The sequence below is a fragment of the Etheostoma spectabile genome, chromosome 6 (assembly GCF_008692095.1).
Source record: "Etheostoma spectabile isolate EspeVRDwgs_2016 chromosome 6, UIUC_Espe_1.0, whole genome shotgun sequence".
Lineage (NCBI taxonomy): Eukaryota > Metazoa > Chordata > Actinopteri > Perciformes > Percidae > Etheostoma > Etheostoma spectabile.
In genome coordinates, this window is record NC_045738.1 from 6,390,870 (window position 1) to 6,409,607 (window position 18,738).

The 18,738-nt window shown below is 39.6% G+C and overlaps 4 protein-coding genes across 4 annotated transcripts; all 4 read left to right on the forward strand.

Annotated features, from left to right (window-relative positions):
* The first annotated feature begins 142 nt into the window (after positions 1-142).
* si:dkey-238d18.4 (TBC1 domain family member 15) lies at positions 143-6,631 on the forward strand. The gene is made up of 10 exons (XM_032518353.1): positions 143-657; positions 2,241-2,426; positions 2,540-2,658; positions 3,171-3,274; positions 3,927-3,994; positions 4,108-4,254; positions 5,040-5,130; positions 5,263-5,411; positions 5,515-5,656; positions 5,748-6,631. Exons 1-10 carry the CDS (start codon positions 447-449, stop codon positions 5,914-5,916), a joined length of 1,386 nt encoding a protein of 461 aa, XP_032374244.1. The 5' UTR covers positions 143-446; the 3' UTR covers positions 5,917-6,631.
* Positions 6,632-7,296: 665 nt separating this feature from the next.
* hsc70 (heat shock cognate 70) lies at positions 7,297-12,098 on the forward strand. Its single transcript, XM_032518325.1, has 9 exons — positions 7,297-7,433; positions 8,828-9,032; positions 9,136-9,341; positions 9,575-9,727; positions 9,800-10,355; positions 10,489-10,691; positions 10,827-11,025; positions 11,162-11,394; positions 11,579-12,098. Exons 2-9 carry the CDS (start codon positions 8,828-8,830, stop codon positions 11,759-11,761), a joined length of 1,938 nt encoding a protein of 645 aa, XP_032374216.1. The 5' UTR covers positions 7,297-7,433; the 3' UTR covers positions 11,762-12,098.
* A 568-nt stretch (positions 12,099-12,666) lies between these two features.
* On the forward strand, positions 12,667-15,046 carry LOC116691053 (chymotrypsin-like protease CTRL-1). Its single transcript, XM_032518372.1, has 7 exons — positions 12,667-12,891; positions 13,082-13,185; positions 13,276-13,355; positions 13,450-13,531; positions 13,674-13,854; positions 14,024-14,151; positions 14,800-15,046. The coding sequence occupies exons 1-7, from the start codon at positions 12,711-12,713 to the stop codon at positions 14,959-14,961; spliced, it is 918 nt and encodes a 305-aa protein (XP_032374263.1). The 5' UTR covers positions 12,667-12,710; the 3' UTR covers positions 14,962-15,046.
* A 394-nt stretch (positions 15,047-15,440) lies between these two features.
* Positions 15,441-18,122, forward strand: LOC116691047 (C3a anaphylatoxin chemotactic receptor). Its single transcript, XM_032518364.1, has 2 exons — positions 15,441-15,597; positions 16,636-18,122. Exons 1-2 carry the CDS (start codon positions 15,588-15,590, stop codon positions 17,724-17,726), a joined length of 1,101 nt encoding a protein of 366 aa, XP_032374255.1. The 5' UTR covers positions 15,441-15,587; the 3' UTR covers positions 17,727-18,122.
* Positions 18,123-18,738: the final 616 nt, after the last annotated feature.

Consider the following 18,738-nt stretch of genomic DNA (forward strand, 5'->3'; position numbering starts at 1 on the left):
TGAAGCAAAAGCTATTGCCATAGGTCATAGGTTCTGTCTTTAACTGGCTGATTTGTTTTGTGACCCATTCGTGTCATCCGGGGCTTCAGATTTGCTGCTTGATGCTGTTGAATGAAACCACTAGGTGGAGTGAGAGGCACATCCAATGTGAACTTTGGCACTCAAGTCCACCTGGAATGTGGGCCAAACTCAGATCTCAAGGTGCAGTCATATGACTCCCAGATTGCCGAATGAGAATGAAATGGTTCGCTGAAACTCATTCAACACATTATATGATCTCGAACGAGTCGACTACTTTCGGCGGAACAAGTCATTCCCTGGCTGGTTTCAGCTCCAGATGGGTTTCGCTGTTTAGGGAGCAGTGCAGTTAGTCTGCAGGATGACAGTTTGGCGTCTGTTGACAAGCTCTTCTTCACCTGTACGTGGTGTGATCGCGACTACCGTCTATGCCGCAGACACAGATGGAGAATCTGAGACAGACAGCCGGAGAGGAGACGAGTTCACCGGACAGTTCCCAGTCACATGTCCGCTTCCAAAAGAGAGTAGCAGCGGTCAGCTGTCCTGCTCTGTCCGCCGCACGCCTCACCTTACCTGGAGTCATGGATGCCGAGGGGAGGGTCGACGAGTCAAGACTGAGGATGCATATTTTCAAAAACGGTACATCTATTTATCTATCTATCTATCTATCTATCTATCTATCTATCTATCTATCTATCTATCTATCTATCTGTCTGTCTGTCTGTCTATCTGTCTATCTGTCTGTCTGTCTGTAATAGGCTTTCAACATTCAAGAGGTTTATTGTCATTTGCACAGTAAAGACAACTTACACCATGCAATGAAAAGTTTGCTTTTCCAATATTCCTTACACAACTAATAAAAAAAGAGAATAATACAATGAAGCTAAAAGTAAATAAGAAAAACAAACAGTAAAACGTTGTAATGGATAGAGTGCATAAGGTGCACTTTCCCAGGCAGGTCTGTAATGCAATGTAAAAATGTAGATTCAGATAGTAAAATTGCACCTAGTATGATTGTTTGCAAGTCATTTTATATGCCCTATGGTATTTGCTTGATCTAATATAGCATCAGTATAACAAACGTTTTCTTATACAATAGCTTTTTTGCAACAAAAGTAGGCATTTGTGTCAGTGGCTCAGTTTAAACTAATGATTCTGAGGTCTCAAACGGCCAATCACAAACCTTAAGTAATCCCATAATGCTCATTTAGAAATATAAAGTCTTTGCTAATCCAGCAAAATTCCTGTTTACAAGATTATTTATTCATTTCTGTATTAATGCAGTAGGGTGTGATATGGAAGTGTTTGGCAGGCAGATATATAGCCTAGTGTTATTCTGAATGAAAAGTTGTTTTAAAAATAATTTCTATCTATGTGTTTCCATATAAATGTTTGATCATCAACATGTGGCTTTAGTGTCTAGAAAAAACTGTGTCCAGATGTATTAGTTTCTGCAGACCAAAAGGAAGTCAAGTGATGCTTTGCTTCAAGACATTAGCTAAGTCACAGTCAGACCATTCTCTGAAATCGAACATGGCATTGTACATTTGAACCCCTCGAGCAAAGAACTCCAGCGTGACTATTGTGATAAGAAGCAGAATATAATCACATGAGATTCACCAGCCAGGCAAAAACATTCAGTGAAGTGTGTGTGAAGCTAAGAAATGAGGATACCTCTGAATTAGTGTTATTGAAGTAGCAACAGTGCATGTTAAACAGCCCCTGAAAACAGTCCTTAGGCTGTCACTCAACTGGTCCTGGCACTATCTTGGCATGCTGACTGGGTACCAGGGACAGGGCAACAAACATCTAGACACTACAGTTCTCACTGGAGTGAAACATCACTCTGAATCTATCATCTATGAGCAGGAATGTGAACCCACGCCCCTTCTTTTCTTTGGCCTTTTTTGACCTATATACACATTCCATCCCTACAAAAATGGAAACCAAAGATGAAAGAACTTGCAAAGCAAACCATTACATAAGACATCTCAAATCCTGGTGAAAGCAGGGTAAAGTTCACCAAATGTTGAATCAGTGATTGTTTCATAAAGATTCTGTCTTTTCTCAGCTGCAGAGCTTTTGCATGCGATTTATTCAAAATCTTTGTTGTCGTCTGGTGGAGATTGGTTTGACTAAGTGATAATTAGCTCCAAACACTGGCGAGTCAGTTATATTAACTGCATACTGTAAATGATCAAAGGTTTTCAATCCCTGTCCAGGTGGTGTTTGTCCCTCTGAGCGTGGCCTGGTGTGGCGGTTCCTATTCGGGATGTACCCATGCAGCTCGACAGCTTTAGAGCGCTCTCTGCTGCAGGAGCAGATGGCCGTGCGTTACCGGGTCATGAAGAGAAAGTGGCAGCAGTTCCTTCCTTCGGCAGTACAGATGCACCTCAACGGCACAGATGGTAAATGCCCAAACATGCATCAACTCTAAACTCTAAAGAGTGTGAACCTTAATTCATGTATGACTTTTATTTTTATTTTTATATATGATCACATAAACCCATCTTCATTCCAGCTGAGCTGGTGGCGGCAGTCAGGTACTTTGAGAAGAGGCAGACGCAGGCCCAGCAACAGACCCAGGACCAGTCGGAGGCAGTCAGCGACAGACTGGCTTTCTTGGAGCTTCAGGCACAAGTTAGATGAGTTTAAATAATATAATTTTAATCCATATATGTCATTGTTATGTTTTATACTTTTGTATGTACTTCTATTCAATACATTTCTGCTTTGGTTCTGTTTTTTGCATTTAGATTTCTGTAGTTCCATTACATATATTTCTTTGTCTTTGTTTGATAGAAGAAATAACATTTGTAAAGTGGGAGGAGTCAAGTATGTTTAGGGAAATTACGCAACAGGATATAATTATGTTAAAAAAACAGTTTATCCTGTATTTACATTTCGTACTTGCTGAAGTGTTAAGCACTGTCATGGGTGTGTGTGCACTGATGATTTGTGGATCCAGTGATACTTCATATGTAGCTTCAACAGAATGAACTGACACTAGTTTACAGCTTACACATTACTATTTCCATTTCTAGTGCAAGAACAAGATTAATTGTTTCCAACTGTATGGATGCCACTAAAGCGGTTAACACAGAGATTACGATCAATAGGGGTGAAATAAATATTTTTGCTTTTGTTACCAGATATTGTTTGAGCGGGTCACGTTTGACCAAGAGGAGCTGCGGGAAGCCACGCGTATCATTGACAAGGATGTGCCAAGAACCAACAGAGAACTGAGCTATTATCAGTGAGTGACAGTGAGCCATCGTTGTGTGTTTTCTTTACTATACTGAATTATTGTCAACATAAAGGGTATGAGATGTGATTGCTCACCCGTGACATGAGGTTTGTTGGAGTAAACTATTTAGCAAGCTGTGAGTTGCCCTGAATTTACATAAACACTGGGGATAATGAACAGACCAAACTCAATTTGGGAGCCGTTAAGATATTTTGCCTCCTGCCCCTCAGGGATCCAGAACCAACGTGACTGCTTCTCCTAAATAAAGGCATGTTGGTACAATGCTGAAACAATAAACAGTACATATATATAAAGTAAAAATGAATAACGGAGAGCTTAATTTGAAATTGTGGTTTAAAAGTTTGTGTAATCAAATTTGTATCATGTATAATTATTTCAAGTCAACTAATTAAATTAATCTTGTATTTGTCTCATGAAAAAAGGAAAACTATTAGTCATTGTTACCTACCCTATAAATATGAGGAAGCAACTGTCATCATATCATGCCCTATCTGTCTGTGGATTTATTTCCATAACTATAGAGATTTATCAGTTAATAAAAAAAAATAAAATAAAATATAAGCTGCCAACTCCATATAGTTCACATTAAAAAAATGTTTTTGCAGTGTTTACCTACTTCTTCTCACTTCTGTGTCTGGAGGGGTGAAGGTTCAGGCAATCTGTTGGTGTTAAGAGACATCCTCATCACTTATGCGGCTTTTCATCCAGGTAAACAACACAAATGAGCAAACCTCAGGATTACTAATACTGACAAGATCAGACAACATCCGAGGCTGTGCGTTGTGCCGAAAAAGACTAACTGTTGATCCATTGTTGACCAGAGGTCAGTTATGCCCAAGGAATGAACGACCTGTGCAGCCGGTTCCTGGAGGTTCTGGACTCTGAAGTTGACACTTTCTGGAGCTTCTCCTGCTACATGGAGAAGTTCTCCAAGGACTTCAGGGCTGACGGTCTGCGCAGGAAAATAGGTGGGATTACCAAAACAAATGCATCATTATGTATGGAAAATGCTATGTTTCTAAGATGTGAAATGAGATTGGTTCCTAAATGTGATTGCAAAAAAGACTCAGGACCTCTAGTGGTAAAACTAGGACATTTGAAAACTTATCTCCAGAACAATAATTGCAGTCTGTTATATATCAAAGTGTTTTTCTCGTGTTTCTTAAGTTGTATCATGATGTGCATTGGACTGGTTCGTTAATTCAGAAATCTGACATGTCTGAATCTGTCGAGGCTTTATTTTTTATTCAGACAAAAAAACATACAAATATGTTAAAAATCCCAAAACACTGAGCCAAAACCAGGCAAAAACATATTAGAAACTAGAAGGGCACTTTTAGAGCGCAGAGCTCCACCAAGGCACGCCCTATCTCACAATGTTAATGAACCGTAAATTATCCCAGTCCGGACCTATTTTTTCCAATTATTCTGACACCAAATGAATGCAGCACAAACTCCCTTTGTCACAATGTTAATGAAAGTTAAAAAAAAGAATTGGGATCTCGCCCCGTTATTTAGATCCGCTCCAGAATTGAATGGGTTCTTGCTTGGCCTACACCGTCGTACCAAGTTTTATGAGAATCGGACCAGTAGTGTTTCCATATCCCTGCTGACAGACAACCCAACAAACAAACGGACCATCCGAACCAAAAACCTAACTTCCTTAGCGGTGGAAAAAAGAAAGTACTGTCTATAAAGGAGTTTAGATTCTAAAACTAGAATTTGGATTAGAGTTGTGTTTAATGTCTTTTAGAGTTGGAGGCAGCCCTATTGAAGGAACTGGACCCTCAGCTTTATTCTCATTTGGTCACAGACAGCATGGAGAGCTTCACCTTCTGCCACAGGTACATCAACAAAGATCTTTGGTAATAGTATGTATTTTTATTCTATATTTGTGAATATGTGTTTATATGGTTTTTTTATTCCACATGAAAATTTAGTTTGTGTGTGTGTGCATGTGTTGTGCGTCCTCCAAGGTGGCTGTTGCTGGGTTTCCAGCGGGAGTTTGAACACAGTGACGCATTACGTTTGTTCGAGATCCTGAGCTGTGACCACCTGGAGCTTATCTCCCAGCAAGTAGACAGAGCCCGTTATCAAGAAAGGCTGGCACGAAAATGCAGTCAAGGTAAAACTCATAACTCAAGTAGACATAATAAATAAGGCTGATTGTGGAGAGATAGATACCTCTGTTCAATGCCTGACTCTAATGTGGTGATGTGTCCCTGCAGAAGACATTTCAAATTCAGAGCTGCCGGCCATTAACACTGACTTCACCTTTGAGCTCTTCATCTGTGCAGCCATCCTATTAGAGAACAGAGAGGCTCTGCTGCTGTGCCGAGATGATGTACAACTCATCCAGTTTACTAGCAGGTTTGTCTGCATATTAAAACATGAAAGCTCATCACAAAGGGAGTGTGTGTTTGTTAATAAATGTTGGTTAAACATTTGCCTTTTTGTGCAGTATTCAGGGAACACTGGACCTAAACAGCACACTGAAGAAAGCGGAGCACCATTTGTACAACTACTGCAAGCGCTGTGCTTGGGACTACATGAATGGGTGCTGCAGAGCTCGCAAGGGCAAAGAAGAGGACTTTCTTTATCAGCTCCGTAGTTTACTTGTTTTAAAGTGATAGCTACATTTAAATATCTGATGTGAAAGATTGTAATGAAATTGTAGTTTGTAACAAGGGACAAATAATCCCTATTTAGAGTTTGGATGTTCTTTATCTTGTTTTTTGTTTTCTGAGGGAAACACACTGAAGGCTGCTTACCTTAAGTGGGATCGGTTACTGCTGTTTAGTATAAATGTACAGTATTTATTGTATGACAGTTGACCAACTGCGAGTTATTTGTAGTTGCTCTCCTCCTGAACCTCCATGAATAGGAAAAGCTTAAGGTAAATAGCAGCTCTTGTTAGGAGATAGGAATCCACACTTTAAAGGATTTGTTTTTCTGGGTTATGATATATTCAATTGCTAAAAGAAAGCAACTACCCGGCAGGCGTGTGTGAATATTAAGATCTGGTGTGTCGCAACAGGTGGTGTCTGTAACGAACTGCAGTTATATTTAAAGCCAGATGCCCCATGTGTCAGAGAGGCCTATGTAACAAAAATAAGCGTCCAGTTTTTTTTAGCTCTGGCAGAGAGACCAAGCAGTATAGGGAATGAAAAGTTACTGCACAGTCTTAAATATTGAATGAAATGCATACACAACACAAATAACCCTAAAAATGATACCTCAATGAAACTACTGAAGATTGTTTACTATGTTGAGTTGTCAATGTCATGGTGTTTTCCTCTTATTTTATATACCTTACATAATAAATGAAGTCAGCTTTTACTTTGATAACTTTGATTTTATTTATGATTTGAAGGAATATTACTTACCAAATGCAGGAAATAGATCAAAAAGGATGGAAAAAAAACCTGAAATCTAGGAATGCAATTAATTAAAAACAATTAACAATAAAACAATTTTTAATTATCTTAACACAAAAAACCTAATTTTGCAGCCACAGTTATAAGTATATATATATATATATGCACAACTTTCTGTAGCTCCTGAGCAACAATGTGAAGAAGTAATGTAATTTATCTGTTTCAGGTCCTATACTGCAAATTACATTCATCTAGCTGAGATTTGAAGCCTTTTTATGATCAAACATCTGTTTAAGACAAAGTGCACATTGATTTTATTAATGGTTCAAAAAGTATTTTGAAAAATTGAACACCTGTGTGCCGTTCAATGTCCCAGCAGTGTTGGCAAAATTATTATCCATGTTCAGGAATTACTTTTTCATAACAGAACAAGGCTCGCAAAATAATTAACAAAACGGTTTAGTTCAAATGGCAAATCAAAGCCCTATTATTTTTTATTTGATTTTTGTTTGTTTTGCTCGACTAAAAGAGGGCAACATTATGAAACAAGCTTTTTTTAAAGGAAATCCAGTCAATGAACAGAAACATGGGCCTAGAAAGTTCCTTGGTGGAGTCACCTGACACCCTGATGGGCTCTCATGTCTATATACGCACTGGAGAGCAGAGGTACTCTTTCTCTTAGTCTGCTGGCCAGGAGAAGGAAAGGAGTGCTGGAGAGTGTTGTGCCGCTCTAACTTAGTAAACTCAAGTCGAACATCTGACAGCGCAAGGTAACCCCTTCTATAAGAAGCATTGCACTCTGCCTGGCTTCATTCAGAGTCTGTCTTGCTTGTTGCTTTAAAAACTTAACTGCCAAATGTGAGAGGCCTGCATGGTTACTGTCAAACAATGGCATGACAAACTGAAGCATAATCCCTAAGAAAAACCACACAACTCAGTGACCAAATGTATATTAATGTTTTTGATCATTCATTTGCATACAGTTTCAACAGCGTCAGTTGGATGTGGTCTTGCAGTTTCAGAATTGCCTCAACCAGAGGAAACCGAATACCATTAACTATACCATATGGCAAAAGACAGACTTTAATACAAACCACCTCCGTATGTGTCTAACTTTGTCACAAGCCACAATGCTGTTATTATCAAGTTCCAAGATATTTCTTTGCACAACACATTGCAAGTTTCGGATGTGGGCGTAGGACCGGCAGTGAGGCAATAGGGCTATGCCCTTAATGCTCTGTGTTACACAACTGGGTAACAAGAAATAATTCAATAGTCTGTTCTAGAGTATCTACATTTACCCATGAAGCATACAGATTAAAAAGAAAATTTTAAAAACGTAATCAAATCAACTTATATCAAGGCAGTTTTGTGCTCTGTGATTTGTGTGGTATATATCTTTGGGGTTTTCCCTGCTTCTAAAGAAATTTAATGTTCATGCCACGGTCTGATGGTTTTGTCAGAGGAGGCTTTTGTTGAGTTCTTTACCAGTCAAATATGTTTGTTACTGCACCTCAAAGCTGTAGTTCCATGTGCACCTTTGGTTTTTAAGAACACTCTTTTAATAGGAACCAGACAAGTTTTGCCCACTAGGTATTAGGATAAATAAGTAATAGTAAAGAATCAATTTTTCCAACTTTCCATTCATTGCGGTGTAGACACGCTGATGCTTATAATAGCAACTGTAAGCTATTTGGAGCCAGCTGTCGGAAAATAGACCCACCAATCACTATGCCAGGATCAGTACATTAATGTCACCAGCCTGTTGCTGAGGGATGAGTGGAGAGAGAAGTGGTGTGGAAAGGGAACTAAAGGGCAGTTTGACAGTCTCTTGGTCTCGAGTGTCAGGAAGATTGTTAAACCCCTCTGCCATGGCTGCCACTTGACCACTAGCTGAACCACACATGGCCCTCATCTGGAATTATGTAACAGGGTCAGTGATTTGTAGAAACAACGACAGTAGGTATACATTAGGTTGTACATACTATGCAGGTGCATTCACATTGTTTGAATAGTACTACATGGAATCAAATTTTTTAAAGTCCAAGTACGAAACAATTACAATGAGAAACATACAATTGAAAATAAAACCTTTATTCAGTGATGATGAATACATATACTATTCCGCTACTTACACATTTTTTTCATCCTTTTTTAATCTAAGATGTCTAAAGGACCAGCAGTAGGCATTGATCTGGGCACCACATATTCCTGTGTGGGCATCTTCCAGCATGGCAAAGTGGAAATCATTGCCAATGATCAAGGAAACAGGACCACACCCAGCTATGTGGCCTTCACAGACACTGAGCGACTAATTGGAGATGCTGCCAAAAACCAGGTGGCCATGAATCCAGCAAACACTGTATTCGGTAAGGACTGCAACAATCAAAAGGCAACAGGCTCAGAAACAGCATAATCCAAAATTAAGACATGACTCACAGAGTCTTATTTTTTCTCTTAAATCTCCTTCAGATGCTAAACGTCTGATAGGCCGTAAGTTTGACGATGCTGTGGTGCAGTCAGATATGAAGCACTGGCCCTTCAAGGTTGTTAATGACTCATCCAAACCCAAGATGGAGGTTGAATACAAGGGTGAGATCAAAACCTTCTACCCAGAGGAGATTTCCTCCATGGTCCTTATCAAGATGAAGGAGATCTCTGAAGCTTACCTGGGCAAGGTAAATGATAATAAGTGTACAGCCCTATGCTCATCGTTACGTAAGATAGTTTGTTTTATGCAGACAAAAAGGGTGGCAGTGACAAGCTGCAACTGTCAGGAAAGTATTTAACATCTAAACTGTAATACTTCAGAACCATGGCAAGCAAGCCTCTGAAGACATTTTGAGAAAGTGTTTTTATATGTGCCTTGAACACACAAATGTATTGACTCAAGGGGTGACTGTCTTCACAGACTGTGAACAATGCAGTTATCACAGTACCTGCCTACTTCAATGACTCCCAGCGTCAAGCCACCAAAGATGCTGGAACCATTGCTGGCCTAAATGTGCTACGCATCATCAATGAGCCCACTGCTGCAGCCATTGCTTATGGCCTGGACAAAAAGGTAACTAGATAATTAAAAGCAAACCTTATCCTCTTTCATGTTCCTATTAGTAATTATTACCGTTTATTTTAGGTTGGCGGTGAACGCAATGTCCTTATCTTTGACCTTGGAGGTGGTACTTTCGATGTGTCCATCCTGACCATTGAAGATGGCATCTTTGAGGTCAAGTCCACTGCCGGTGACACTCACTTGGGTGGTGAGGACTTTGACAACCGCATGGTTACACACTTCATTGCTGAGTTCAAGCGCAAGTTCAAAAAGGAAATCAACAACAACAAGCGAGCTGTGCGTCGTTTGCGCACAGCATGCGAGCGTGCCAAGCGCACCCTCTCCAGCAGCACCCAGGCCAGCATTGAGATCGATTCCCTCTACGAAGGAGTCGATTTCTACACTTCCATCACCAGGGCCCGCTTTGAAGAGCTCAATGCAGACCTGTTCCGTGGAACCCTCGAGCCTGTGGAGAAGGCCCTGAGGGATGCCAAGATGGACAAGGCCCAGATCCATGACATTGTCCTGGTGGGAGGCTCCACACGTATCCCTAAGATTCAAAAGCTGCTGCAGGACTTATTCAATGGCCGTGACCTCAATAAGAGCATCAACCCTGATGAGGCTGTGGCTTATGGTGCAGGTAGGTACCTCTACAGGTTCTAGTCATATCACTGTTTTAGTATAAAGGTTGTCTTTTAAACATGATTAAGTGTTTGTTACATAAAGCTTTCTTGTCGCTGTAGCATTAGTTTCACCATACACACTCTTTACAGCTGTGCAGGCAGCCATATTGGCTGGTGATAAGTCTGAGAATGTACAGGACCTGCTCCTGCTGGATGTCACGCCCCTGTCCCTGGGAATTGAGACCGCTGGAGGAGTAATGACTGTCCTTATCAAAAGGAACACCACCATCCCGACCAAGCAAACACAGACCTTTACCACCTATTCAGACAACCAACCTGGTGTGCTTATTCAGGTAGAGCAACCTTGAAGTAAAGTTCTTAAAACTTAAATAAAGTAACAGTTCACTCTCCATTGCCCAAATGCATTAAGATTACTCTTGAAAGTGGTCACTCATGCAACCAAATCTGATTAGAGTCACTGTTTTCAGGTTTATGAAGGCGAGAGAGCCATGACCAAGGATAATAATATCCTGGGCAAGTTTGAGCTGACTGGTCTTCCACCTGCTCCCAGAGGTGTCCCTCAGATTGAGGTGACCTTTGACATTGATGCCAATGGCATTCTCAATGTGTCTGCAGTGGACAAAAGCACTGGAAAGGAGAACAAGATCACCATCACCAATGATAAAGGTAGATAACCATATAAAATATTCTTAAATTAAGAGCTGATATTGCACAAAAGCAGAAGGAATGTTGTACATTTGATTAAAGAGATGAGTACATTTTGCACAGGAGATACACACATTTGTATTTCATCCTCCATTAGGGCGGTTGAGTAAGGAGGACATTGAGCAAATGGTACAGGAGGCAGAGCAGTTTAAGGCTGAAGACGAGGCCCAGAGAGAGAAGGTCACAGCCAAAAACTCCCTTGAGTCTTTGGCATTCAACATGAAGAGCACCGTGGAGGATGAGAAGCTCCAAGACAAGATCAGCCCTGAGGACAAAAAGACCATTGTAGACAAGTGCAATGAAGTTATTTCTTGGCTGGACAAGAACCAGGTGACTGAACCATTATTCTTGATAAGTTTCTCTTTGGATCACATTGTGAAAGCAGAGAGGTAACCCAAATCATGTAAACAATGTAGCGAAATTTCCCCACTTCACTTTCCCAACAATTTGTTATGCCGCAGACAACTACAACATGCACCAACTCAAAAAATGATTTGTTCCTTCTGTTACCCAGACGGCAGAGAAGGATGAGTATGACCACCAGCAGAAGGAACTAGAGAAGGTGTGCAACCCTATCATCACCCAGCTATATCAGGGGGGTATGCCAGGAGGGATGCCTGGAGGAATGCCAGGAGGATTCCCTGGTGGAGCTGGAGGTAGCTCCTCCTCTGGCCCAACTATTGAGGAGGTCGACTGAACACTGTACTGAATAGTATTATTATAATACTAGTTTCTTCATCTCAGATCCCAACACAGACTTAAAGCTTTTTACTAAGCCAGATCAAACATTCAATAAACATTCAATCACAGGATCATTGTGATTTACAGTCGGGCTATATTTGCACAAAACTTTAAGATTTCAATGTTTAACTTCTAATATGAGTAACACAATCTGGCACTTTACATAATTAAAATACTCAGTCAGATGAGACATAATCAGAGTCTGTTTGTCCATTTCATTATTTCTCTCTCCAATGATGATTTGCATGAAGGTTTGTAAACATGAATAAAGATCACAAATGGGATTCTGATTTGAGTTTTTTGTGGTTTATATCTTTTAATAGCATGATGTTTTTGAATAACTCATATAAAGTATATTCATTAGTGCATACAATGAGTATGCACTGGGACTCTCAAATTGCAGATAGAACTGGTTGCTGTAACCACAAACGTTTTTGATCAATATCATATTTCCGGTAGCAGCATTAGCTATAGTACTACATAATTACAAAGGAAATTACACTTTTAAAAAATACACAATAAAACTAGTGCTGCTATAGTTGTCAAAGATTATGATCTGTAAAATTTCCTGCTTATTTCTGTTGAAAAAGGATGCAAGCAAGGGCGTAAACAGCTTAACATGTTGAATTTGGTGCAAATGTATCCTAAAAATGAATTCAAGAACACATGAATGTTGATGTAAATAGAGAAATAAATATTTATATATATTTTTTAAATATAAATATTAATTTATGCTTCTTACCAATGGAATGATTACGAAACAATTTGTTTGCTAAAAGCCATGACCTATGCACAGTGGACAAACACAAGCACATGACTATAGGTGGATGAAGGCTTCATGGTGCTTATCACCAGATGTTTCCTTCCCAGACTTATCACAGGCATTGGTGCTTGTGTGTGTGTGTATGGTGTTCAGGGGTACCTGCAGTATGGAGTGCTACACGTGGAACTCAGAATTAGGTGTGAGCCAGTGCCAGTATAAAAGCCAGTGTCCCACACAGGTGACTATCAGGAGAGTGACTCAAGATCGAGACACGGCCATGTTCTTGCTTGTCAGTTGTCTTGCCTTTCTGGCCTCTGCACTGGGTGAGTTGCTGGTTGTTTACCAGCAGGTGTTTTTTATCTGTAGGATCTTTTTCTGCGATGGTTTGGTAGCAATTTGTTTTATGTAACCAGATTGTAACCACAACAATACACATAACTCTTACTGGTATATACTATATGCCATGTTGTGAAACAAGCATAATATGTATTCTACTGTGTGATTTGGCATCAGGGTGTGGAGTACCTGCTATCAAGCCCCAAGTGAATGGATACAACAAGATTGTAAATGGGCATAACGCTGTGTCTGGATCCTGGCCTTGGCAGGTTTCACTTCAGGTAACCTAAGTAATGCACCCACACACCCAATGTAGTTTTGCTACAGTCTCAACCCCCCGAAATTGTACAAACGCATGTTCTTACTTCTAGGATGCTAGAGGATTCCACTTCTGTGGAGGATCTCTGATCAACCAGTACTGGGTTGTCACTGCTGCTCACTGCCGTGTGTCGTAAGTAAATTTGCCATGCCCCCTATTGACATGAGAAAAATCCCCGCATTGCCATCTCTGTAATCACTGCTCTGTCTCTTTTTACTTGCTCCAGTGCTCAAAACCACCGTGTAATCCTAGGAGAACATGATCGTCAGTCTAACACTGAGCCAATTCAAGTCAAGTCCATTTACAGGGTAAGCAACACCATAATGCATACAAACTTTCTTCACTTATTAAAAAAATCATATTTTACTTAAAGTATCCATTTCCTGGGTATTTGTGTCATTGCATTTTGCATTATATTGGCCTACGATTTGTGCCCACCTCTCCATCCAGGTCATCAGTCACCCCTACTACAACGCCCAGAACTTCAACAATGACATCACCCTTCTGAAGCTGTCCTCCCCAGTTCAGATGACATCCCGTGTGTCTCCTGTGTGCCTGGCCTCCTCCAGCACCAACATCCCCTATGGAACCAAATGTGTCACTACTGGGTGGGGCAAGACTGGCCAAACTTGTGAGTGAGCGATTGCCTTCAAGTTTTACACACAAAGTAGATTTACAAAAAGGCATATGAACCGCTCCATTTCCACAAAGGAAAAATATAAAAAAGATTATATGAACATCCACTAAGAAAAGATGTATTTGGGCATTGAGCCTCATCTCCATTTCATCTCTGTTTTCAGCAACCCCCCGCTACCTCCAGCAGACTGCCCTGCCTTTGCTCAGCCTTGCTCAGTGCAAGCAATACTGGGGTAACAAAATCTCTGATGCCATGATCTGTGCTGGTGCTTCTGGAGTGTCCTCCTGTCAGGTAACACCATTTCAATGCCTAAAATACACATTTATAAGAAAAATTTGTAATTCTTTAAAACAACAATACGCTGCAAGTCAGTCCACTAAACCAATTGTTCATGATATACTAATTAAATTTGATACATTTGCAAATGACAAGTGATTTGTTGATATATCACAAATACAGGACATGTTTAATGTGTAAATTAAAATGTGTTGATTTTAATAATAAACTATGAGAAGTGAATATAACATAATGTATTTGGAATTGCTTACTAATTAATTAAAAGATTTCAAATATACACAAAAATCCAAATTGATAATGGATATTCACAGAATACATAAGAGCTGTCTGAGCATTCATAGATTTAGCAAACAAACTAGTAACACACATTGTTCAATCATCATTAACTAATAGGTTGTAAGAAACTCCATAATGAAAGTGTAACTATAAAGGGTTCTATCTTTTTCATTTCTTGCTGTTACTGTTCTTGCTGCATGTTTTCCTGTTTTTGAATTGATGTCACTGATGTAACTGATGGCAGGCCAGCCTACATCCTGTTAAAAGCTGTACAGAATTTGACTTCATTGCATTTCATTCTATTATATGACTCAATTCATGCTCCTAAAAGCCAATTAACAAAATCATCTCATTGTCTCATTGAAGGGTGACTCTGGTGGCCCTCTGGTCTGTGAGAACAGTGGAGTGTGGTCTCTTGTGGGTATTGTGTCCTGGGGAACCTCTAACTGCAACATAATGACCCCTGCTGTGTATGCACGTGTGTCCTACCTGCGCAGATGGGTCGACCAGATTGTTGCTTCCAACTAACGTGTAAACACAAAAAATCTGCAATGTACATGTGCATGTTTTCCCATTGTCCTGATCCTTAATAAATGATGTCAAATAACAACCACTTACTGTACGTTTGGTGCATTTGTGAGAAATCAAGCATAAAAAAAAAAAACACAAAGTGTTGGTTTTTATTTTTGAGGGGGGGGGGGAGAAATGAAAAGCAGTACTGTGCAATATACAGCCTGCAAATGATTTAACATGGAGATAAAAAAATATACAATAATAATGTATAAAATATACAACTTCAGAGCCCTCCATCAAAAACTACATTTGTGAAGCTTATTTAAACTTTTGTTGAGACTGTCAGTGATGCTCATTCAGTACTAGTAATTTAATGAGTCATATCAAGTGCGATTGAAATCTTATTATATTCTAATTAAGATATTCTATTTCCAATGTTCTATGTTCCATGCTATTTTGTCCATTTTCTGTGCATTGCCTAATCCTGTGCAAAGCCATGTTAGCAGCAGCAGAAGTAGTGTCTCATTGGCAGCTGCATGAACCGAGAAGGAGGGGTAATCAGATAGAGAAAAGACAAAGCAAATGCAAAGCCAGTTAGAGATCAACTTGGGATAAAGACAGACTCTTGCTGCAACACCAAAATGGAACCCGGTAAGAATCCTTTCTTGCTATTTAGATGCATTAACAGAAAGGTGGTCATCATTTCTTGCAGAGTGATATAAAATAAGTACTGTGTGTACAAACCCTTGTGTGATCACAATACCAACTGACTTAAATGAGTGAAAAAGGTAATTTGTATAGTATTCTAGTAGAATAGAGGGAGTCAGAGTTGCATAGAACATGTAAACAGTATGGAGTTAATTAGAATCAGATCATTAAGAAAATCAGGTCTGTTGTATTACAATCGCTCCTATATCCTTCACAACTACTGCAATTTCCTTTTCACCTGCGTCAGCAAGTTGTCCCTGGACCGTCTACAGCTGGACCAGAATGCTGCTGCAGGCTGTTGAACAGGTCAATCAGTACAAATCACATTATTCCCATCTTATCCTCTTTACATTGGCTTCCTATAAAGTTGAGGATTTAATTTGAGGTTCTTGTTCTAACATATAGATCCTTGCATGGTCAGGCACATGTGTACATCTCTGTACTGCTCCATCCGTATATTACCAGTAGGTTTGCTTAGATCTTCTGAGCCAGGATTACTGGTGTCCCTCACAGTCGACTACAGAACAAAGGTGAAGGGTGACCGTGCATTTGAAGTGGTGGGTCCGCACTATGTAAGACCCTTACTAGTTACACGTTCTGTGGTCTCTGTTGTTGCTAAAAAGCAGCTCAAGGCTCCCCTATTTAAGATGGAATTTGTCTCATCATTGTATTTGTTTGTTTTTAACTTTACATTTACTTGATTTATTTGTATTTCTATTGATATTTTATTCTTTTTGGCTTGTTCTATTTAATCTTCTGGGATACTATTTCTAACAATATTACTCTTGTGAGGCACTATATGACTTTATTTGTAAAATGCAATATATTGAATAGGTGTAGGCTAATATTATTTGTATTGATATTGTCATTATTATTATGTACTTAATCGGGTTATAAAATAATCAATTTTCTCAGTGCATATTGCAGAATGTGTTGAAGATACAAATGCTTGTAATAAAATATTTCTGTTTTGTACTTTAGCTAACATCACTTCAACAGAAGATAAACCAGCCGGGGTAGATGGGGTTCTCAGAAAAGTGCGGATTGCCTCCCTGGTGATCTACTGTGTGATCATCATGGTGGGGACTCTGGGCAACGGTCTGGTTATCTACGTGACAGGCTGCAGGATGAAGAGAACAGTCAACTCTGTTTGGTTTCTCAACTTGGCCCTGGCTGACTTCCTCTTTACGGCCTTTCTGATTTTAACGATCATTTCCGTCTCTCAGGAGTATCATTGGCAATTTGGAGAATTCATGTGCAAGCTCAACAGCTTTGTGATTATAGTCAACATGTTTGCCAGTATCTTTCTTCTGACAGCCATAAGTCTGGATCGTTGCCTGTCCATCTGGGTGGTGGTGTGGGCACAAAACAAGCGCACTGTTCTCAAAGCCCAGCTCATATGCGTTTGCATCTGGATGACTGCTATGGTCTGCAGCATCCCTTATGCCGTTTTTCGCGGGATTCAAGTTAGAGGGGAGAAGATTTATTGTAGTTATTCTGCATACATATCACTTAAAGGAATATGGTTTCTTGGCATTTTTCGCTTTGTTGTGGGCTTCCTCATCCCATTCCTGGTAATAATTGTCTGTTATGTGGCCATAGCTGTTCGTGCAGGGCGCCTGCATAGGATCAGGAAACAGAGATCTCGCCGAATCATTTTTTCTATTGTTCTTGCATTCTTCATCTGCTGGTTGCCCTTCCATATTACAAATTTTATAGAGTTAAAGTCCTATGATAACCCAGATCTTAGGAATATTGTCGTGATTGCCGGTCCACTGACTTTGAGTCTGGCTTTTATGAACAGTTGCCTGAACCCGATTCTCTATGTTTTCTTGTGTGATGAATTCCAGAAGAAGCTCAGGAAGTCCATATGCTTTGTCCTAGAGAGTGCCCTGGCAGAGGACCACTTGTCCTTTATGTCCTCTCGTTCCTTGTCATCACACTTTTCCTGGATTTCCCGCAAGTCAGACTCTACTGCACCTTTGGAGAGGAAGGGCACAGAAACTTCCTTAAACTTCACAGAAAGCAAAGTGGTCATCACTGGCGAGAGAAAGACTGAGAGTACTGAATAAAGGCCTCTCCAGACACTTCCTGAAACTTCACAGAAAGCAAAGTGGTTATCACTGATGAGAGACAGAGACATTGAGCACTGATTAAGAACCCAGGCAAAGTGACTTCAATGAGACCAGATTTTTTTTTTTAAAGCAAACTTGTAATCAATGAATAATCAAAGTTCTTTGTGTAACAAGTAATTATTTTGTACCATGTAAACTTTAAGACATCAGATATGGAATTGCCTATAGCTAATATAATAAAGGAACCAATGTTATGTTTGTCTGTAAGCTTTTGATGCTCATTTACCCATGGTTATTGACAGGCTATTTGTCCATAGCAGCATCCATGATATGTTACACAAAAGACTGAGCTTTAATACTTAAGCGTTTCAATTAAGGTGAATAAAAACTTATTTTAAAAGCTGTTTTCTTACTTCTACATCACCAACACAAGTACAATGAACAGACAGTGTTTTATCTTACAGGATACAACAACAGTACGTGCAACTTCCTGAGTTTGCAAAAATGGAACGTACTTTGTAAATCATACCACCCGCAGATTACTTTAAAGCCCAATGCAAATAAGGAAAAAAAGAAAAATCAAACTAAATATCATAGATTTTCTTGGAAATGTACCTTTAAGAATCCTAGTCATATAAATAGTAATTTCCTTTTCAATGTGCTGTAGTACACATGCTGTTGTTTGATACTTGCTGCCCTCTTTAGTTCATGTAACTGCCATCAAGTCAGCACAATTACAACAGAAGAAATTGTCTCCATTACCTGACACTTTAATTAGAATATGCAACATAATCTGTTTCACCTCTTGCTTGAGTAATTGATGAAGAAACAAGAAGCTACTAGCATCTCAAAATAATATAGTAAATATCAAATGTTAGTGCTAGTTTTCAATTTGAACCCCATTTTCCCATGCATTTGTGTCTAAGTCACTATGTGAACAAAAATCTTTAAAATTGGTTCAGTGTTTAGAGAACATCATAACCGGTAGCTGTGAACCGGGCTGTAATCT